Source organism: Platalea leucorodia, assembly GCF_965183815.1.
Source record: "Platalea leucorodia genome assembly, chromosome: 9".
In the NCBI taxonomy this organism is placed as follows: Eukaryota; Metazoa; Chordata; class Aves; order Pelecaniformes; family Threskiornithidae; genus Platalea; species Platalea leucorodia.
The window spans coordinates 51,086,319-51,108,612 of NC_138831.1; the positions used below are offsets into that span (position 1 = coordinate 51,086,319).

Here is a 22,294-nt window from a genome sequence, read left to right on the forward strand (position 1 = left end):
GGAGCTGCCCGCTGCCGCTGCTGTGCCGGCTTTCCAATTCCTTCCCCCGGGAATGGCCACCAGGATGGTCAGTAGGGAGGGATCTGCCAGTTTAATGCAAAGCTGTCAGGAGCCAACATCCTTGTGCCCGTGAGGCCAAGCTTTCCCCAGGAGAAGCCGGTGGGAATCGTCCCGTGGGCGACGGCACAGCCGGCACCAGGCTGAAATGGCTCGTGGTGTGACGTGTGGCGCGGGGGCAGCGACCCCCACGAGGGTACGTCCCACGGACCCCAGCACCCCCCCAGCAACCGCGGCTCAGCCCGATGCACCCTTCCCGAGCACCAGCCCCTTTGCAGAGGCTCGCCCCAGAGCCCGGCCACGCCGAGCAGCCAAAGTCTTCGCCTTTTGCATTTCTTTCAGCGGAGGCTCAGGAGGAAATGTGAGCGGGATCCTGGGCTCCTCTGCCGCCAAGTCCTGCTATTAATGGGAACACTGGCGTGCTCGGCACCAGCAAATCGCTTTCTGGGATTCGTAACCTAATTAAAACCTTTTGACAAAAATGTTTCAATATTCATGAAGAGGTTTTGGAAAGACGCCCTCGCTCCCGCCAAAGCTCCAAGAACAACAAAGCTTTGGCAATAATGGGAGCACTTAGGCTAAGAAAAACACGGTTAAACTCCCAGCCTTTGCCGAGCGCTGGTGCGGGAGGTGCTTTGGGCAGGATTTGTGTCAACCGCAGGAGCTGCTTCGTGCGTGTTGAGAGCAGCGGGAGCCCGTTTCAAGTGGGGAGCAATGAAGGCTTTAGGTGCGTGTCGCCATCAGCCATTGCTGGCTGTTTGCCACAGCCCGTTCTTGCACCGCGCGAGGCGGGGGTCACGCCGGGGCGGGTGCCCCCAGCCGCTCTGTGCGGTGCACGGGGCACGTCAGGCCGCAGCCCCAACGCAGTCGAGCCCCTCGCCTGGCGCTGCCCGGGGCGCATCAGTGGCAGGTTGGAGGCGCAAACAGGGAAGGACGCAGGTAGCCGGCATCTCGAGCCGGGATGTGCTGCGGTGCTTCCCCAGGGCAGTTGCTGGAGCAGTTGCAGCTCTCTGGGACACGTGGAGGCCAGGAGATTTGATTCCTCCTTTGTGGGGCTGGGCTTTCGCCAGCTCCGACTGCGGGGAAGGGGACATCTGGCCATCCTGGGCCCTTCAGCATGCTGAACCTCGAGAAAGTCCTTGGATGAGGCTGCATTTGGCAGTGGGACTGGACGGGATCATCAGGGGAAACATAAAATCAAAGTCCTGGTGGTTCTCAATGCTCTCACTGTTATTTTTTTATTATTACCTGACATTTCCACAAGCCCAGTGCTCTGAGCTGGGGCAGCTCCTCTGCTCCTACGCTGCTTCAGCCATTTGCTGACCCTGTTTCTGAAATGGTCGTGTGCTGCTGCTGGGGTGCAGGTAATGCAGCCCTGGTACGGAGTCAGATGGAGAATGACGTCTTTATGGCCGTGCTGGGCAGGTTGTTACCTCCTGAAAAGCCCATGGGGTGCGATGCCCAACCCCAGCCATGTCCCTGACTGCCCGTTGTCTCCCCCCAGCTGCTGTTTCAGGAGACCAACCCCGGCGTGCGGTACCAGTACACCATCCAGCGCCCGGCGGACAGCGAGAACGAGATCGAGCAGGCGGAGTTCCTCTGGCGCTTCGGCTCCTGGACCATGTGCACCGCCACATGTGGGACCGGTGAGTCTGGCTCCCGTGGGACCCTAGGGCTCGGCCACCCACGGTGGAGGAGCAGAGCAGGCAGAGCATCCCCGTACCATGGGAATGCCTTAGAAATTCCCAGGTCTTTGGTTTCAGGAGGTCTTGGGGGGGAAAAAAAGTGACATCTGCTGAGGTCACCGCTTGCCGGTGCCCCCTGCACGGACCCTGTGCTTTATCAGCACTTTGCTCCTTGCTCGGTGTCCTGTTACTGCGCCGGGTGTTCCTTGGCGTCAGGGTGACGGAGACAAAAGAGCTTTAGAGAAATCCAGGGAGTGTCGAAGGGCCGGTGTCCCGCCTGGCTGGGCCTCTCCAAGGGGGATCGTTTCCAGGGTTTTACAGAGAGCACATGGGAGGGTGCCCGGTGCGGGCAGAGCCCAGGGGTCCCGCGCTGCCCCGTGGTGTCGGACACTTGCTTCCCCCCTCCTGCCCCACTGCACCGCCAGCCGGGCGTCCCGGGGTCCCCGGGGCAGCTTTTGGGGCGGCTGATGGAGGGGGACGGTCAGGGCATGCTGCAAGGGGGGAGGCTGGGACCAGCAAGCGCATCCTTGAGAGCGGCTGCCACTGAAAAAAAGGGAATTCCAGGACATTCGTGCTTTCTAGGTAGCACAGAGTGCCAGGAGATGTTTCCCGCCTGTTCCTGGGAGATAGGTGTGGGTTACTGCTTGGAGCAGGAGGGTCGTGGTGCGGCAGGAGCTGCGGGGTGTTTTATATACATTTACGCTGAGAGCTCTTTGCTGTGGGTTTGCAAGGGCCCTGCAGCTTGGGGAGTCACGGAGTCAAGGGCACTTCCCTTTGCAAGCTTTGAGTGCTTGGCTCCCAGAACAGAAGGGAAATACAGGAGCAGATCTGGCAGGAGTCGGGTGAGGATGCTCACCCTGTCCGGCCACAGGTGAGTGGCTGGAGGAGGGCTGAGCCCCTCTCCCTGGGCTGCACGGCAGTGTGAGCTGAGAAATGGATTTGGGAGAGCTCAGGCTGAGCCTCTTCTGCGGGGGCCAGCCCCAGGGCCCCAGCCCCGCCAGCCCCGTAAGCTCCCGAGCGCTTGAGCCAGAGCACAGCTCAGCAGCTTCAGCAGGGTCGTATCAATCTCAGCTGATTGCGGTGGTTAATATGTATAGCTCTCCCAAGTCACGGGTCAAGTACGTGCTGCAAAAAGGAGGGCAAAAGCAGGCAGCGAGGCAGCGCGTTGAGGGTGAGGTCTTCCTGAAAAACGTCGTCCCGTGAGCGCTGCAGACTGGGGGCAAGAGGCTTCGGCGGGTGATTTATCCATGAGCTGCGGCTGGGGCAGAAGGCTGCCAAAAAAGAGTTGTGCTGCTGTCAGCTGGCTCCCCTTTGGACACAGCCTCCCCGAAAGCCTCACTGTGTGTGTGCATACACACGTGCTCCGACGGCTGGATGTGGCTCTGGCCGGTGGTGCCAGGACGGTGCTCCCCTCGTGAGCTGCAGCATCTCCACTGTTCACCGGCCTGCGCTGCGTGTGCTCCTCCGCGTGGCTTTGGCAGCCCCAAACACAGGGTGCCTCCTGTGCCGCGGCTGCAGAGGCTTTTCGTAAGGGGAGAGGTGGGGAAAGGCTTTTCCCCCTGGCCAAGAGGTCCCTCCAGCAGCGGGGTGTTTCTGCGGGGCCTCCATCAGCTGCATCGCTATTAAACCCTGTTAGGCAGCTTGTGGAAGGGCATTTTTCTGCATCTCTTTCATCTCACTGCTGGCTATAAAAGCTGTAGGACAGTAAAGGTTTTACTCCAGAGATCTCTGCTCAGCAGCTCGCTCAGCAATGCCCCTTGCATTCCCTGTGACCAAAGGATGCAGCTGGAGACCACCAGGACCAAGCTGGGGTCGTTGCAGAAGTCTGAGAGTGGGAGCCAGCAGAAGGGTGGAGATGTTCCTGCTTTTAACCCGTCTTGTCCCTGTGAACCGCTCGGTACAGAGACAGAGCACCGGGAGGGCAAGCGGAGATGTCCCATGGAGTTTGCGAGGCTGAAGCGAGCCGTCTCTCCGAGTTTGGGGTCTGCCGATGGTTCTGAACACGGTTGCCCTCACTTTGCCTTCTCTGGAAGCTCTTGCCATTCCTTAGGTATTTCCTGGCAACCCTAGACCCTGAAAGAACAGGTATAATCCGGCAGCTTTTTTCTAAGGGAGGACAAGATTTGCCAAGTCTTTCTGTGATCCGTTTTTAGCTTTCTGCATGAGCAGCCCCAGACTCGGTCTCAGGGCAGGACCGAGGTTTGCCTTGTGCTGGACAGACAGACACCGTGTCCCGCCAGCCCCAGGGAGGAGCCTTGGCTGCAGTCTGCTGCCTGTAATGCCCGGGAGCCCGTGTCCTGGCTGGACTGGTGTTGCTTACTTCCATCCATCCATCCATCCATCCAGTCCCAGGTGTCCCTGCTTTGCAGCTGCATATCCAGGGTCGCTTTCCAGCCCAGTTAAGCTCCGTAGGTCTCATCACACACGTGTCGGATTGAGACCAGGTGTCCAGCTCTGCTTTTCCCACCTGGGTACACTGGGAGCGCTGGTGCCGTTGGGCTCCATGAGGGCATCGGTGCCTCAGTAGAAGTGGGCTCTCAACTTCCAGTTTCAGTGGTGGTTTCATTTTCTTCCCCCTGTTTTTGGTGGCTCAAGCTCACCTTAGGGCCTCCTCTTGCCTGCTGGCAGAGGATGCTCAGTGGTTCGGTTTGATTTTTCGTCTCGAGCCAAGCCCTTGCCTGTGTCCGCAGGGGTGCAGCGGCAGATCGTGCACTGCGTGGAGAAGCTGGCCGGCATTGTGGAGGAGCGGTACTGCGACGCGCTCACCCGCCCCGACGACCGGCAGAGGACATGCAGCGAGGAGCCCTGCCCGGCCAGGTCCACTGGATTTCCCCTCGCTCCTTCTCAGCAAAGCTTTAATCTCCAAACTGCCCTAAGGGGGTGACCAGAGTCAGGGCGACCTCGGTTGCTGCCGTGCCCGCGTTGCACCAGGACACGTGCAGCTATTTGCACCCCTGGTTTTGCAGCTCTCCTCTCCTGCATGCTTGAGAATGGGTCCCAGACCTTGCCTTGGTCCACGGCATTCAAATCCCTGTGGTTGCCCTGCCGTCCACAATGAGCTGCACAGGAAGGCACCATCCTGGGAGGGCCAGGAGCTCCTCTCTGCCCCTGTGCAAATAACCATCCCCGCCACAACACGGGGACTAACCCATTCCCGACCCTCGATCCGGGTGCCCTGACCTTGGGCTGAATCACAAGCCGCAGCTGGGATCCTAATTCCCCCTGATCGTTACAGGCTGTCGGAGCCTGTGTGCCTCTCCCGTACCTCTCCTGGCCCCAAAGACCTCTCGCTTGGTGGTGGCTAAATCCCACCGCCCTGCAGTGGTGGGGCGTGGGACAGAGTCCGGCTCGAGGCTGGCTCCGGCTGAGACATTTTCCCTTCCATGTTTCCCCAGGTGGTGGGTCGGCGAATGGCAGAAATGCTCGGCCACCTGCGGCCAGTCGGGGCTGATGAAGAGGACGGTGCTCTGCATCCAGAGCGTGGGGCTGGACGAGCAGAGGGCCTTGCAGCAAGCAGACTGCCAGCACCTCTCCAAGCCAGACGCCACCGCGCCCTGTCACCGGGAGGTTCCCTGTCCCTCCCAGTGGGCCGTGGGGAACTGGTCCGAGGTAAGAAGGAGCCTCGGGGAGGTCCCAGTGTCTTGCAAAGCTGGCGGGAGCTGGGGACAAAGTGCCCCCAGACATCCTCAGCCTGCCCAAGAACGATGGGCGTGCTCCTGCTTACAGGGAAAACTCATGGATGTGTTTCTGTGGGCTCACGTTGTAACACCAGCTCATACGGATGGGGATTTCGTGGCACGGGGAGGTCTCGGAGTGAGGAAGCAGCACTGAGCTGTTTGACTCTGCCCCATCCTCTCGGAAGGATGCTCCATGCTTGATTGCAAGGAGGGCAGAAACAAGAAGTTTTCAACCTTTCAGTGTATTTTCCAGCACCACAAGCCTTCCCCTTTGTTTTGGCAGAAGCCTTAAAGATAATTCTTGCCTGCTGAAGCAGGGCGTTAGGGGCAAGCCGGGGTCTGGATGCGCCGTGCGTGTGTGTGCTGGCCGGTGGGCATCTGCTCCCGGCAGCGTGACCTGGCGCTGGGGCGAAGCGGCCGCCGCTCTGCTGCAGGGGTGGGCAGGGACCCCTCAGCCATGCTCCCAGGGAACGGCGGGGCATCACAAATTGTTCAACAAGTTTTTTAAAAAGAGAGGGAGAGATCAAAAAAAAAAAAAAACCATGTCTAAAATGCCATGGTCTGTGGACACCCTGTGTAGCCTTTGTTTATTTTTGCATTTCTGTGGATCAGCTTAACCGCGGGTTGAGGGTTTTAAACAGAAAATTATAACTCCTAATTTAAGCAGTGGTTTCGGAAAGTGTTCAGCGTGAAGACAAGTATCAGGAGGGAAATGAGAGAGCCTGGGAACTGAGCTTGTTGCTAAGAAACAAACGGAATAAAAATGTGAACAGAAAATTTGAAGGCTAAATGAGAGCTATTTAGAAATAGTTTTCTAGGGGCCCACAAAAGCCACAATTGCAGGGCTGAAAAGAAGGCTGCAATCGTTTAAAGGGAAAGCCATGAATTGCCCACGGGTCTGTGCTGTGCGCGGAGCCAGCCCAAGCCGTCACAGTCGTCCTCTGTGGTGTTGGCATCGACGGATCTGTGAGCCCAGGAAAAATGTGCTGAGATTTTGAGATATCTGTAATTTTTCTGTCCTTCTTTCACTTAAAGCAAGAACCCTCCTTCTCCATTTCCACCACCGCCAGTAAATAGAGACATTTGAGGGGCTTGGAAGCTTCCCAGAAACGTGGTCCTTCTGTCCAGCAATAGCAATAGGAGGTTGTTGGTTGTGTTTGAAGGTGCAGACCCCGGGGCAGGGCAGCCCGTCCGCCCGTCTGGCACTGGCAGCGCCCGCGAAGCCGAAGGGTTATTATTTGCGGTTTGGGTAGCCCGACAAAGTGCTTACACGCTGGGACTTAGTGCCTTCAGAAGGACCCTAAAGCAATGTATATCCAGCTCTATGGACTTTCCAAAGAAGTTATCGGTGCACTCAGAAGCATTATTTGTTGTCTGTTAGTACATGAGGGCCTGCCTGCAGGAGTATCTGCCCGCTGCTGGCCGGAGCGCGTCCCCCGCTGCAGTCTGCTCTGGTGCCTCCTGCAGTCGTGGGCTTGATGCTGGCCTCTCCTGCAAGCTCTGGGTGTTCCTCCATGAGGCTCCTAACAGCAGTCATTTCTTATCTGTGTCCCAGAGGCTTTCCTGATAACCAAGCCTTGGCAAATAAGCCCCCTCCTCCCCTCTGCAAGAGCTTCGATACTTGGAATTTATCTCCTGGATGGAGCTGGGGGCATCTGCTGAGAAATTTTAGCTTAAGGTGCACGCTGCAGGAGCTGACCTCTGTTTTCCCTGGTTCGGCCATCCCAGTAGGGAGAAGCAGCTTGCTTGCACCCCTCCTGCAGATCCTGGCCCTTGTGAGGACTGAGCAAAGATGAGAAAGGCTCAAAATAGAGGAGCGTGTACGGTTTGAGGAGCACATCTCCCAGCCAGCCCAGCCCAGCCGCTCTGCCTGTCCGCCTTAACCTCTTAATTTCCCCATGCTGGTGGCTGTGCATCAAACCCTTGCCTCAGCCCATCTGTTTTCATCCAAATAGCAGGGGTTGCAGCAGAAATCCCCTCTGCTGGGTTTGTTTGCCTTGCTGGCCGTTTGTTCTCCTTGGCTGGGCTGTATAAGGCACTTTGATGTATGTGACTAACGCTCTCTGCATCTGTCACCACAAGCTGCAGCGGCCTGTGGCATGTGCAGCCCACATGTGATGTTAGTAGCACTATGATTTACTTATCCAGCAGAAAATGTTGCCGTCCTTCTTTCCAGCTTGTGGGTTTCTTTTATACTGAACAATCTGAAAGAGACCATTATGGTGGAGGAGGCGGTGTCCTCAACAAAGCTCTTTGTTGACCCTTGCTTTTTCCCTACTAGGACAACACCCATGTTGTTATCCCCTGCTTCAAAAAAGTTCTCTTCTAGAAGAAGAGATGTAATTCATGGCGATAGGTCACAGAAGAGAGCTATTAGATCATCTTACCCAATGCCCTTCACAATGTTCATCTCCCGGGAAAATTGTTTCTGGCTGGAGTGCAGGTCAAGGATCACCCCGAGCAAAGTAGCCTGCAATACCAGCCCTGCACTGGGATGGTCTTTAATGGGGCGACAGCCCTGGAAGCAGACTGGGCCAGTGATAACACTGCTTACCAGTACGGCCGGTACCCCCTGCTCCCCACCTCTGGTACAGGGGACCCCATGCCCCAGCTGGGACTAGCACATCTTGGGACCCAGGTGGGTGGTGGGAGCACGGCGGAGCAACGTGGAGCCCCTTCTCCCTGTGCCCAAAGCATCGCGGCGCATGGGACGGTCGTGTGCCCGCTTCGGTAGCTTGGAGGAGAGCACCGGTGAGGGGCACAGGCGCTGCCGTGGCACCGCTGCCGGCCCCTTCCCCGCTCCTCCTGCTGCACCCGGCGTCACCCGCGCTCCCGTCCCTAACGTTTGCGTCTCTCTTCCTTTCCCAGTGCTCCGCGACGTGTGGAAACGGGACACAGAGGCGCCCTGTTTACTGCAGCAACAGCACCGGAGCGGCTTGTGACCCTGCAGAGAGACCCAGCTCGGAAACGATTTGCTCCTTGCTGCAGTGCCAGGAGAAATTGGACAACGCCAACATGGACTGGTCTGGCAGTGGGTCCTCCAGCAGAGAGATATTTAATGAAATACATTACATCCCCAGCAACCATATCGCTAAGTTTAACCCCTTAATTCCAAATATTCCGGAGTCCAGTGATGTCAATATCATCGCTGAGGAGGACTTCTCAGCCAGGAAGGGAAATGTCTTTGTTGATGATTTTTACTACGATTATAATTTTATCAACTTCCATGAGGATCTGTCTTACTATCCCTTCACGGAGAAAGAGACCAAAGGCGAGGGGCATAAGCCAGAGCTGAGCACCAACGACGTGGAGGGGTCCCACGAGATGCCTGCTGATGTCCTGCACACCGTCAAGCCGGGAGGAGGATCAAGTGAGGACCATCTGGTGACCAGCGAAGCAAACGCTTCTGCTCCTGTGCACGGCAAAGGAGGGATGGAGCCTGGGGGTTTAGCTGTGAATGACCTCCTGAGCATGGTCCCTGAGGATGCGGGGACAGAGGCTCCCGAATATGCCATCCCTGACGTCATGGGTGAGGAGGAGGAGGACGCAACGCTTGTGCCCCACTCCGAGGACCACCCACCCACCCAGAGCACCACCAGTCACGACTCTGCAAACAGCCACGACCACCCGCCCCTGGATGAACCCCGGGGAGCCGTGCCGACGAGGGCCGGTCCTGGGCAGGACGCTCCAGCCCACGGCTTCGCTCCCTGGGCTCCTTACCCAGCTGATCCCTCCCCACCACCGCCTGCTGGCAGGGGCAGCGCTGGCGCGGGCGACGCAGCCGACAGCCTGGGAGAGCCGGGGAGCAGCAGCGAGGGGCATACGAGCACAGAGGGACCAGCTAGTGCCAGCAGTGAGGAGCACGATGGGGCTGGGTCTGCAGGGAGAGGACGTGAAGACTCGAGGGAAATGGGTCTTGTCATCACCAGTAATGCTAACGGTGCTGCCCCCAAGACCAGGGAGCAGGAAGGGTGGGCAGAAATGCCGGCTGGGATGGCGGGCATGTACGCAATGCCAGCGGCCAACGAGCAAGCCCATGGGACAGAGAGGGCAGATCTCTCCTTCCCCACCCCGCAGGGACGGCGGTGGGAGATGGGAAGGAGTGCTGGCAGCACCCATCCCGCCGCGAGTCCCTATCCCTTGGGTGCTGACGGGGGCCCCGTGGGGCAGGCAGGGCACCAGCCAGAACTCCGCACCCCCATGTCCCTGACCTCGGCCCCCTTGGTGGCCACTACAGCCTTTCCAGCAGCAGTGTCCTTGTCCCCCGCCGTGCCCGGGCCAGCCACCCAGCTCACCTCCAGCGGCCTCGCCCAGCAAGATGCCCTGGCGCCAGCCATGCCCACGGCCCCGGCTCACAGCCCTCCTGTGCACCCAGCGGGAGCATCGCCCTCTGAGTCCCCCCCGGCGTGGTGGACCGTGGGGATGTCCCAGCACCCGGAGCCAGCATCACCCCATGCACAGCAGACCTCCTACGGGGCCCCGCTCAGCAGCACCGCGCCAGGGGAGCGCTCACTGTGGGCACCCCCAGGGACATTTGCTTTCAGTGATGGGGAGCACGAGTTGTCCCAGCCCACCCCTGTCCCCCTGCCACTCTGGGAGAAGGAAGAGATGGAGAAGGAGGAGGCTTTGCTTCTGCCATCGACCACCGTGGCAGCCACTGCGATCCCCAGCTGGGAGGTCGGGAACTGGAGCGAGGTACGTGTTGAGACCCATTAAAAGCGTGATGTGGCCGGGATGGAGGTGAGAGACCTGTCCCTCTCCTGGCTGGTCTCTGGGGCCTGGCTCTTTGCATGCAAAAAAATATGCATGGCTCACACATGCTCCAAGTGCTGCTCCGTCCTGTCCTGCTCCCTTGGGCACTGGCCACGGTGGCAGCTCCTTGTGCTCTGCAATGCTTGGCTCAGCCCAGCACACTTGCAACCAGCCCGCTTGCTGCCCTGGCACACCGCCCTGCTCCAGGAGGGCCGGCTCGCCCATGCACGGCGTTCCTGGGCTCTGCAGGAGGGTCCCGGGCAGCGGGTGCTCGGGCGGTGGTGGCAGTACGCTGCGGGCAGGGAAACGCGCTCCCCGAATCCCTGCCTGCTCTGGGCCAGCAGGCAAGCACAGAGCCTCTGCACCAGGGCTGGGCACCCAGGGAGACCCCTGGCACGGGAGCAAGCTGCTGCCATTTCATAGGAGAGAGTATCTTAAAATATGCCACGAAATGAGAGAAATGTGAATATCAAGTGCAAGGCACATCAAGGCTGCAGATTACCAAAGGGAAGGGGCTGTGGTGAATGCAGCGAATGGGGGATTATCAGCAATTATCAGCTATCGCCTTACGGCCTAGCTGTCCCGGGGCTGCTCTCTGCGTTGCATTTGCAGCAACAGCCAAATGGCTGCTGCAATTCACGGTAATGGGCTTTTATCGGAAAGCACAAAAATAACAAGCCTTCAATGTCGTGGGGCACCGGAGACTGAGCGTTGGGGGAGCCTTTTAAGAAGGCTGCACAAAGGACCCAGTAACGGTCAGGACAATACTTAATATCGGCAAAATTGCAGTCCCACGTGTGGGTTTTATAAAAGGGCTTTGAATGTTGCTTGAGCCGGGGTGTTGGGGGAGCTCTGCCGCAGGGATGGGGCTGGCGGCAGCGCCGTGATAGAGAGGCACACGGGTGTGTTTTGAATGCCCTGCAAAGGCTTTTAAGATGGAAAGGCTGCTACAAAATAAATCAGATCAGTCTGGACAGCGAGGGGTGGATCCAAAAGAGGAGGTGGAGGTGCTGCCTTTCAGGTAGAGAGAAATCTTTACTGGAGCTTTTAACACTGAAAGAGCAGGGGACAGGCAGTGCTTGTGAACCAAGGGCATGAAACAGAGCCTTATGAGACAGCAGTCAAACAGTTGAAGCCATTAGTGCTAATTAGGAGAGACCTAGCGACAAAAAAAGCTCAAGGCACCCCCAGGCACAGAGATTCCCGTCAGTGCCCCGTTTCCCACCGAGCCGCGGGCAGCCGTGGCCGGGACACTGGCACGGGGCGATGGCCATCGCTGCTGGGGTGCGGGGTCGCGGCATGAGAATCCTCCTGGAAGCCAAAAGCTGAACAGGGAGAGAAAGGACAGTCCCAGCCAGACCAGAAACAACTGAAATGGGTTATGGAGGAGGGTTTTACTCCTTCTTTCCCCAAACCGAGGGCTGCCTGATGTGGGACTGGTTCTGGAGGAGCCTCTGGCTATGGGGAGCTCTCTGCAGGGCTGGGTCCTCTGCCAGGCAGCGCTGGGCACGGCCTCGGCGAAAGCTCCTCTCTCTGCATCGTCCCGCAGCCCTGCCTCCGCACACCCCAGTTTTACTGGCACCCCTCCTGATGCCCATGGAGGGGGTGATGAGCCGAGTCCTCACGGGCCTTTCTGCTGGGCCACCGGGCTCCGTCCTTGGCCAGGGACATCAGGGGCATCAAGGGACAGCCCCGCTGGGGCCGGCGGGAGAGGAGAGGAGCAGGCGTCTCCCTCGTGTGTTGCAGTGCTCGGCCACCTGCGGCGTGGGCGCGATCTGGAGGACCGTGCGCTGCAGCACCGGCAGCGACGACGGCTGCGCCGCTGCCAACAAACCCGTCCCTGCTCGGAGGTGTTCCCTGAGACCGTGTTCGTCGTGGCGCGTGGGGAACTGGAGTAAGGTAAACAGGCGTGCAGCCGGCAGGGAGAGTCCCGAAAAAGCCACAGAAAAAGGCGGGCAGGTGGTGGCAGCCCTATGGCTAGAGCATTACCGGCTCTCCGGGCGTGCGCCTGCCCCATGGCTCACAAAGACAGAGGGTAAAGATTTGCACTTGCCACAGAGGTTAAACTACTTCATCCCACAAGAATCTGTTCATTTTTCCTGCCCTTGGGGTGGTTAAAAAGCCAGGAATTTGCAAAAGCTAAACGAAGAGGGCTTTGAAAGTTTCTGGAAAACATTCTTGCCAATCTACGCTGCCAGGGGGTGTTTGCGGTTGGGTTGGGTGAATGCGGTCTGTTCAGTGCGGGGGAGCAACCCTGCTCGCTCTGGGTGGGCACCGCTCCTTGGCTGTGCAGACGGGAGCTCGTCAGTTGTAAGGAAAGACTGTTGCTGTTACAACTGGAAGCCGATTGCTTTCAGAGGGAAGTTAGTGGCGGATTCAGAGCTGCATGGACTTTTCTCTAGCTTGGACTAGAGAAAAAGGTGAAAAGAGGTTGAGTATCAACTCAATCCAGCCCAAAGCAGAGTGTGTCTCTGGGTCATCTCCCGTTGCTGGAGGGATTCCCCTGCCGCCCTTCCCCGGCGTGATGCTCCTGTCGTTTCCCAGTGCTCCAGGAGCTGCGGCGGGGGGCTGAAGGTTCGAGACGTGCATTGCATTGACACCAGAGACCAGAGGCTCCTACGGCCCTTCCACTGCCAGGCTGTCCTCTACAAACCGCCCGCGCAGCTCCCCTGCCAGAGCGCGCCGTGCCTGGACTGGTACACCTCCTCCTGGAGAGAGGTGAGGGCTGCCGGGGAGGGGGCTGAGCGGGGTGCGGGGCGCAGCGCTCGAGCCCTGAGCATCGCAGCGGGGCTTCTCTCCTGGCTGGGCACCGGCAGCGTGCGTGCCTGGGACGGGGCGTTTCACACCCGCCGGTATCTTTCCTCTCTCTCCCTGAAAGCATGTTCGGCCAGCGCTCGGCGTTTGCTTGCCCAGAGCAAATGCTCAGTAGCTGCTGCTGGGCAAACACGCGGCCACGGGGGGCTGAGCTGCCTGCGGCCATGCAGACGCTTCGCTGGGGCCCCCCAGATCGCTGCCGGCAGGGAGGCAGCGGGCTCAGCCTGCCCTTTCACACGCCTGCAAAATTTAAGCAGATACTTGCAGCGGGTCTGCTGGATCCTCCTGCCTCTGGGAACCTCCCAGCCAGTTTTGAGCACCGAGAAGGAAACCAGCTGCTAATAGCAGCAGTAGCTGCAAAGTGGGCGCTCCACCTGGGACGTGGGTTTTGCGGGTGCTTATGTATTCATAGGGTGGGTTTGCAGTGTATTTCCTTAAGACACCAATGCATGGAGCGTGTCTGCCTTCCTCTTGCGCCGCTGGCTTCCCCTTTCGACCGCTTGTGTCTCGGCAGTGCTCGGAGTCGTGTGGCGGCGGGGAGCAGGAGCGGCTGGTGACGTGCCCGGAGCTGGGCCGCTGCGAGGAGGCACTACGGCCCAACGCCACCCGGCCCTGCAACACGCACCCCTGCACCACCTGGGTGGTGGGCTCCTGGGGAGAGGTGAGCGGGCGCGGGCGGGAGCACGCCGCTCCTCTCGACGGGGCTTTTGCAAGAAACGCAAGGAATAGCAGGGAAAGCCCAACCCTCAAAGCCAAACTGGGGGGGGCTACTGCAATAAAAACCTCCTGGGGTCTGGTGCTGCCGGCACAGCGCGGCGTTGCGGGGTGGCTCTGCGGGGCGCGGGGACGGGTCCCCCCCGGCGCTGACGGGGCTGCCCCGCTCCCGCAGTGCACGGCTCCCTGCGGCGGCGGCATCCAGCGGCGCCAGGTCAAGTGCATCAACACCAAGACGGGGCTGGCCGAGGAGGACAGCAGCCTCTGCGACCACGAGCCCTGGCCTGAGAGCACCCAGAAGTGCAACCCGCAGGACTGCGAGAGCTCCGAGTCAGGTAAGCAACCGTCCTGCCCGTCCTAAAAGCTGCGTGTTTTGTCTTTAGCGTGGTTACGCTCCCCAAGAGCCTGCGTGCGCTGTTTGGGATAAATGCTGCGTTTTGAGGACATGGCGATAATTGTGGAAATCGGTGTGAAAACCCCCCAGGCTCTCAGTTAAGGAATATTACCTGCAGAGCGGGCGGCTCCTCCATCGTCAGTTTTATGGAGGAGCAGTGCATCGTCGCCCATCACCATCCTCTGCCGTGGTTGGAGACACTTTTCCACCACGCAGCACTGGTCAGGGCTGATGCAGCGACACCCAGTTGGAAACTCAGGTGTGCACAGTTTTGCCACTCGTTGCGGGTCGTGCAGCAAGGTGACGAGGCGCAGCACGGTGTCACTTGGCCTGCTGTGCGCTCGGGAGGTTTAAATGGCACCGCGTTAGCAGGCACCGGCTGCGTGCTGCGCGCCGGCTGGGTGGTCTGCTTGGTCTCTTCGAAGCTGTGCCGTGAAACAAAGTAAAGGCCATGTAAGAACATGGCCTCTTTCTGGGTCCAGTAGCTGTGGATGTTTTTTCTAGCCAAGTTTAGACTCATTCTTTATTTTCCTTCTCCCCACCTTTCACTTCTCGGTCCCCCCGGATAGCCTGGAGGAGGGCGCCAGCAATAACTGGCCGTGCTGAAAGACAAGCTACACTCAATTAATTTTTCCAGGGCAGGTCGTGCCCCGCGCTCTCCCAGCTGGCCGGCGGCGCGACGCCATCCTGCTCCCGGGAAGGGACCCCGGGAAGGGCCGTGCAGCCGGCGCCGGCGCGGCAGCGCCCGGGGTGGGACGGGCTGGGTGCCAGGGGAGAGCCGGGGGTCCGGGCACGGGGAAGGGCGATGGGCGCGTGGTGCTGGCGGTGCTGCCAAACTGGGAGCTGGTGCCGACTGCAGCAAGGGGAGTGATGGCGGAGGAAGGAAAAACCAGTCAGCGTGCTAAAAAGCGATGTATCCGTGGGAAGATGGAGGGGGTGTTTTATACATGAGTTGTGTAAGGCTAGCTTAGCTAATCGATAATTAAGTGTGAATGTTATAACCTTCTATAAATGTCCAGAGCGTTGGGCTCTCAAGGGGCCGAGCGTGGTTTTACTGGCACGAATGTGAGCTGGGATGGGCTCGTCGGAGGCAGCAGCGTCGCCCAGCAAGGGGACGGCCAGCACCCGCCTGAGCGGCCACGCCGGGGGTGGCACGGGGCGAAGGGACCTGGCTCAGAAGTAAGGTGTAATTCAGAAAAAGGAAGCCAGAAGGGAATGCCAAGCAATTAAGCTCTCAGAAAGCTGTTTAGTGATAAAGTCCCCAAACCCAAAACTTCTGAAACAAGCCTGGGCTCGCCACTAGAAAGTCGGATAAAAGACCAGTTCTCCAGCATCTTTGGCTATGTCCGAGCAGATGCCCCAGCGAGTCAGTCCCGTTTAACCTGAGCCGTGCAGACTGTCTGCCAGCTTCATCCACCTGCTCTGGCTGCAGCCGCGGCGCTTGGCCGTGCCACAGGCACTCGCTTGGCTTCTCCTCTCTTCGCTCATAGAAGTCAGTCCCACAGCACCATGCAGTTCTCTATAAGCCAGAAATCTGTGGGCTGCAAGGGTTAACAGCACTTAAAAGGCAAAGCAATATAATGAGGGGATTAGATGTCATTGATATTAGCATGTTAATCATTAATCAACCTTATCTTTTTCATGTGTCTGGACAAAAAAAAAAAAAAAAACCAAACCAAAACAAAAAAAGCCTTTTGTCTGCCCAGAAAGAAACATGAGACCCTGAGGAGGTTTACTGAACAAAGAGAGGGCTGGGAGCCGGCGCGGGTGGGCAGGAGGGCAGCGGGCGGCCGGTGCCCAGGGTCCCCCTCTGCAGCCTGGGTCACCCGTTCTCGTCCTTTCGGCTCTTTGTGCTTGTCCTGTGTTCAGCCGTGTTTCTCCTAAAACCTGTTCTGGAGAGGGCAGAAGCATTGGCTTTGATTAAGTGGGATTTGGAGACTCCGACCATTGGCCGTTGGGATGCTTTTAGTCATTAAATCCCTCCTTTTCAGCGGCTGCGTGACCCTCCTGCATTTGCAAGTCTGTCAGGCAGTTGAACATTTAGGAAATAATTAGTCAGGTTTGTTCAAGAAATGATGTGTGGTTCCGGCTATTTTTGTCAAGGGAAAATTTCCATGCCAGGCTTGGTGATGAGAGCCGCGGAGCCACGCGGCGTAGCCAAGGTTGTACCAGAATAACCACTTAGATGTGTAGGAAGCGCACAAATAAATGTAAAAATCCTGGATTAAAAGTGAGATAAATGCTCTGGCCGTAGCCCAGAGCAGGAAACGCCTCTTGGAAATACAAACATTTCCTGCCAAACCACGACGAGGAACAAAACTTTCACAGGGCAGGAAAGCACAGATGTGTAAATCCACAGGCAGAGGCTCCCAGAAAAGCCATGAACGTAAACTCCGGCCCTTTCCTGTGTTTTAAAGGATCTTTACTGCACAAGATTAATGTAGGCTGGAGTGATTCATGTGTTTATGTTAGCCACACAAGGAGCCTCTATCTCCTCTAGTGCATGGATACCAGAAAAGTCATGTATTTGTCTTTGTGAGCGGTTGTATTCTCGCTGGACACAAAAATGTGAATAACCCCAGTACAGTTTAAACGTTAAAACCATTATCAGATGAATTTTTAACAGAGATGGAACAGATCAAACGTAAACAAACATCTCACCGGCAATCAGCTCTCTTGAATTAAAGGAGGTCGGAATTAATTAGAACCAGAATCCTCTTCTGTCACCAGGTTATGAATTAATTGATGATTACACAGAGGTTATTTTTAAATGTGGCTGTCGTTTTACAGCTGCATCCAGCTGTGAGCAGAGAAGATAAGGTTGGCTGTGTCCTCAGATGGCTCTCGGGGAGCATCGGAGCCCATCGGGCGCCCAGATGCCTCCGTGCAATGGCCCAGCCGGGCTGGGGACATTTATCTTACTCCGTGCTAAGACGAGGAACTCCAACAAACACGACTCCAGCGCAGGAAAATCTGCACGGGGGCTGAGAGCCGTTGCTCTCCCCGATGCTAGCAGCAGCCGGGAAAGCCCTGCGGCTCCTTGCGGGCACCCGGGGCGAGGAGGACGCCGCTGTCCTCCCGACAGCACGGCCCGGGCGATAGGAGCGGGAACATTTGCTGGACCTCGGGCAGGGCTGCCAGGGAGATACGAGCAGCCTCGGGCTCAGGAAAGCCTGTTGCCCTCTGATTTCAACCCTTGCCTAGCTCCGAGCCCGAGGAGTGCTCTCACACCCACATCAGCCACTCCTGTTAGGGGATCATTTCTTATAACTCAGAAAGCTGGAAAAAAACCCTCACAGCATGTTTATTTCTGTGTTTAAGTATTACACTTTGGTTTATGGCCATCTTGGAAAGGAGCTGAGCATGAGAGTTCAGAGAAACTGGCACCAGGTTACGCAGCAGGTCAAAGAGACTTAAACACAAAAGCAGCGATTGCTTTATATTGGAGGAGGATGCTAATGGGGGAACCGAGCAAAAGTCACCCCGCTGCTGCGAGTGCGGTGGCTGTGCCTGCACGATGGCTTTCGGCCAGACCTCGTCCGTGATGGGTGAAACAACCCTGTTCAGGACCGAACGCGTGCAGCCCACGGGATGCTCATCGTGGTAAATGTCGTAAAATTAATAACTCTCCTCGTGCCTGTTTCTCTGGATCTGATACTGGGTGGGTCTGCAAGGTCCCCATGTTCACCAAGCAGGTGTCAAGCAGGTGATGGGTCTGGTTCTTCGCTCTGGCCAAGGCACTTTAGCAAACACGGCCGTTCCCCACAAGCGTCCCAGGCTTCAAATACCAGCGCGGGAAAGGAATTAAGGTAAAGCATTCAGCTGGCCCGAGAACAAATATGTATAAGCTGGCTGTGGATAGAGTTTCTCTGGGAATGGGAAAAAGGTTTCCAGCCAGCAGGAAAGGAGGGAGCGGGATGGAGTTCAGCCTTGTGTCCCGGGAGCAGGCAGCACAGGGGACCGTGTTTGGTGGGGCTGCGAGGGGGCGATGCCTTGGGGGGGGACCGAGGGGCGAAGCCCCCCTGCGCCAGGGCCGTGCCGGGGCAAATCCCAGACGCCCGGCGCCCTCTTCTCCTGCTGCCATTGACGGAGCTCCGGGCTCATTATCCAGGTCTGGTTGTGTGTCTAGTTGCCTCAAGATTAATTGGCAATTAAATGTTATATTCCTTCTCGCTTTGAGTAGGGAAATGAAATTATTCATGGTGCGGCATGTAGCTGAATTTGTCCTCAAGGGATACATACTAGAAATAATTGCAGCAAATTCCAATTTTCTCTGTCATTTGAGCATGTAAGTCCGTATCCAAGCGGCAAGGCAGGGAGGTGCTGCTGAGGCAGTCATTAAGTGCCCTTTATTTACTGCTAATTAACAACAGCTGTCGATGGAAAATGGGTGCTTGGGAAAGGATTCCCCGTTTTTAGTAAATGCAGGCGAAATGAGTGTTATGTATTTTAACCTTACGGAGAAACAGGCTCTCAACGACACGGGCTGGCCGAGGCTGTTCAGGCGTCCCCATATCGGGTTGATGCAGACGCCAGGTCCGAGCGGTGACGGTGCTGTGCAGCTCCCTGTAGCGCCCAGACGCCCACCCACGCCGTGTCCGCACCGCGGCTCCCGTGAAAACCCGGGCGATGGGAGAAAAACCCACGACAGGCATCAGGCAGGCGGAGCAGGACCGGCAGGTTTCCTCGCCCCGACGAGAACGGGAGGGTTTCCTCGTTGCCGTGCTGCATGCTTTTTGAGTAAATGACCTCGGTTTGACTAGTGGTGGTGGGAGATGCTTCTCCTCCCTCCTCCTTGGCAACCGCTGGGTAGATTTAAGTTTTAGAAAGCGTAAATCGCAATGGATCTCAGTGTCCAGTGCAAGCAATTAGGAGGGTACAAGAGTCTGCTTCTCGTCTGCCTTGGGTGCTGCCACGGGGCACCCAAGGGACCTCTGCCAGGAGCCTCTTGCCACCACCTCTGGTAACATGGCAGGGAGGAGGCAAAGCCTGATCCCAGCAACAAAATATTAACCCTTCCTTAACGTTTTTGAAAACTCTCCAGAATACATCAAAGGCATATTTTTCCGTGCAGAAGACAGACCTTCAGCGGAGAGGATATTGGCCTTGGCCTTGAAGTGCTAAAAATGGGGAAAGCAAGGACAAAAAGGAAGAAATGGCGCTTTACCCGTGGCTGGAGGAATAACTGCGCTCAGCCACCGCGGTCATGCCCTGGGGGTCCTGCCGGGGGTCGCTTTCCCTCGGTCTTGAAATAGAGGAGGGCTCAGTGCTGCTGCCAAGAACTGTTACCCTGCCTAATCTTCCTGTTAAAACCAGGCAAAACGAGGAAAGACTCCGTGGATGGGACGCGGCCGCCTGCTCGAGCCGGATTGCTTGGGCTGGCTGTGGGAAGCTCTGGAGACGGCGCGTTTAAAGCGGTTTGGGATTTTGGAGAGGAAGGCAGGGGTCATGTGCAGCAGCTCGTTTCAGCAGTTGGCCTTTTCTTCCCCTCCCATGAGAAGGAAGGGGAAGACAACGCGGAGCGCAGGGAGAGCCCTGGCTCTGCCGTAGCTCTTCGGAAATGAGGATTTCTCTCTGTGGGATCCAGAGACTCTAAAAAAAATTGATAATCCCTCTGACCCTCTTAGAAAGCACTGGCATTTTCCTCCCTCTGGTCGGTAGTCCCCAGGCTGGATGCCCGGGGGTGTCGGTGGGAGCTCCGTGACGGCGCGGGGGCTGAGCGAGAGGTGCCGGCAGCAGCAGGGCTGAGACCTGAAAACCGGTGGGTTTTTGTGCTTTTCTCCCAGTTTTCCAAGCTGCGGCCGTGTCGGTGCCTGCCTGCGCAGGCAAACCTGGCAGCTGAGCGTACAGCTGGTACGTACTAAACCGGCGACCGCGGCTCTCGTGCTGCCGGCAATGAAATGTGCTGCCTTCGCCAGCGCTCATTCCCAGGGCAGGGCGCCGCGGCCCCGGAGCAGGAGCCTGGGATAATACTTGTGAAATTCGGCGCTGGCTCTGAGAGCATCCCGAAGGCCAGAGGTCAGCAGCTTAATTCTCTGGTTTTGCCAGCTCAGCTCTAAGCTCAACCTTTCCTTGTTTTTACAAAACCTGTTCCAGGAAGTTTATTTTTCCCGAGCATAAAAGTAAATGCTTAGGTCTGTATGGCAGAAGCTTAAATGAAATTTAAAGCAACTTCCACGCCAACTTAAAAAAACAACCAAAAAAAAGTGGGGGTTTTCAGTTTGTAATGTGCTGACTTAGCCTGGATTTTAAAAGCTCTGCTTTAAGCTATTTCTTTAGACTAAAATTTGGCACAGACTTGAACACTGGCGCATACGTTCAAATGAAGTGTTAGGATTATATAAAAAAAATTGTTAATAGAAAAAAAAACCAGTAAAAGGATTAAATGAAAATTGGGTCAATTCTGTAGGGACTCTCTCTGAAGAGCTGACAAATTAAGTGCTTATTACAGCTTCCCTTGCCCAAGACCGAATTCCAGGGAGGAACCACGAGCTCAGCCAAGATTTTCAGACCTGAGCTTGACCCCGCGCACATCCACGCTGAGACGCTGCATCAGACCGAAGCACGGCCCGATCTGGAAAAATGATGAGCGCTCAACACCTCCCATTGACTTCATTTTATTAAAATGCCTTGGAAACCCGGAGCCCTGCTGCGGGGTCTCGTGTAAGGTCGGCAGAGTAGTTGCAGCAGTGCCTCCCGCCCAGGGTGGTGGCTCTTCCCCACCCTCCGCTAAGCCCACCCCAGATTTTATTCCGCAGTAGGCTCATACCTTTGCAGATAACATGGTGTACAAAGAGAAATAACTCCTGGCAGGAGACCAATGGGCTTATTTATGCCTGTGTACAGCTCTGGGTACTGCAGGTACGGGAATTTCTGCACCCAGGGTGCTGACCTGTTGGAAGGGGGTCAGAAAAGAGCTAAACCATCACCTCTGGTCCTGGAAAGCTACTTCCCAGCGAGGGGCTCCAGAAGCCCAGCCTTTACAGCTCTTTCAAGGGAAGGCAGGAGGCAACTTGGTTGTAATCCATAAATAGCTTTCTAGGAAGACCATTGCGATAAGCAGAACAGAAACGAGCCCCGCAAGGCACAGCGGCAGCCGGCTAAAAATACCGAGGCGCTCGGTGGGGGTCTGCCTCGGCACGGCCTCCCCCAGGAGCATTGCCCCGGCGCTGCAGCGCTGACCCTCCGAAATGCCGGTGACATTCCCATCCATCCGTGCAGTAGTTTTAACCGCGTTCTTCTAAACGCCCTGGAGTTTTTACTGCCGTTACACTTGCTCCATGCAATGCCATGAATATTTAACCCCCCGGAGCACGCCAGCCCCTGTCTGTGCCTGCCGGGAGCCATCGCTGTGTTCTCCATCTCTCCTACTCAACGTTGCTTCCACAACCAGCAGCTGAAAACACCGCGGGAAGCCCGTGTTGGGCAGGCGGGGGTTACCCAGCAGTCGTGCCCTGGTGAGGAGTAGATGATTACCGAATCCTGCACGAGGGGAGCGATGGCCGAGGTTAGTGCGCTAAGCCGCAGCTGGGCACCAATGCGTTTTCCGGCACAGCTCAGCTGGTGCGCCCCGGTATTGCCATCGCCAGCTGTTGGGGGCGGGAGGGGAGCTTCTCCAGGCTGACATATGCCCTGAGGCTTCTCTCTCTCATCAGACACCCCAGAGGTGTTTTGGGATCCCTGCTTGAGACATCCCTGTCCTGCAGCACGTGCAAACGGGAATCCGTGTATTCGTGTGCTCGAATGTCCCGATGCGAAAGGGCTCTGGGGGCTCGGGGGACGCCGTGCGGAGCCGCGGGGGTGCTCTCGGTGGAGACTGTCCCCGAGACCCCGCTGGAGCATCGCACGAGTAAACTCTTCCCCCTGCCCAGCTGTCGCGCGGCGTGGCTGCTCTCGCGGCAGGTCTGGGGCTGTGCGCCGCTCCCGGCCCAGCCCTCTCTGGGCTTCGCACCAATTTCTTGGCTGCTCTGCTCAACCAGCAGGAAAAATCCACATTGTCCCCAGCCCCCGGGGGCTGGACCAAGCCCTAGCCCGGGAGCGTGATGCGGGACCAGGATCCGGCGCTTGGTCCTGGTCCGTCAGCAGCTGTTGGATCCGACAGCGCCAGCAGGCAGCAGCTTCTGTGTTAAACGATTTCTTCACGGCACAGAGAGACTATTGCCGGGCAGAAATAGCTGTTGCTCGAGAGGAAGAGAGGAAAT

At 57.3% G+C, this 22,294-nt stretch overlaps 1 protein-coding gene across 1 annotated transcript in view; it reads left to right on the forward strand.

The window, feature by feature from the left end:
- Positions 1-22,294, forward strand: part of ADAMTS7 (ADAM metallopeptidase with thrombospondin type 1 motif 7) — a gene marked incomplete at both ends in the record, with an annotated part of 48,746 nt that overhangs the window by 24,644 nt on the left and 1,808 nt on the right. The window contains 8 exons of the mRNA XM_082322602.1: positions 1,562-1,703; positions 4,433-4,559; positions 5,138-5,351; positions 8,288-10,114; positions 11,918-12,070; positions 12,716-12,889; positions 13,500-13,646; positions 13,875-14,034. Of these exons, the coding sequence (XP_082178728.1) occupies positions 1,562-1,703; positions 4,433-4,559; positions 5,138-5,351; positions 8,288-10,114; positions 11,918-12,070; positions 12,716-12,889; positions 13,500-13,646; positions 13,875-14,034 (2,944 nt within the window). The remainder of the gene's footprint in view (positions 1-1,561; positions 1,704-4,432; positions 4,560-5,137; positions 5,352-8,287; positions 10,115-11,917; positions 12,071-12,715; positions 12,890-13,499; positions 13,647-13,874; positions 14,035-22,294) is intronic.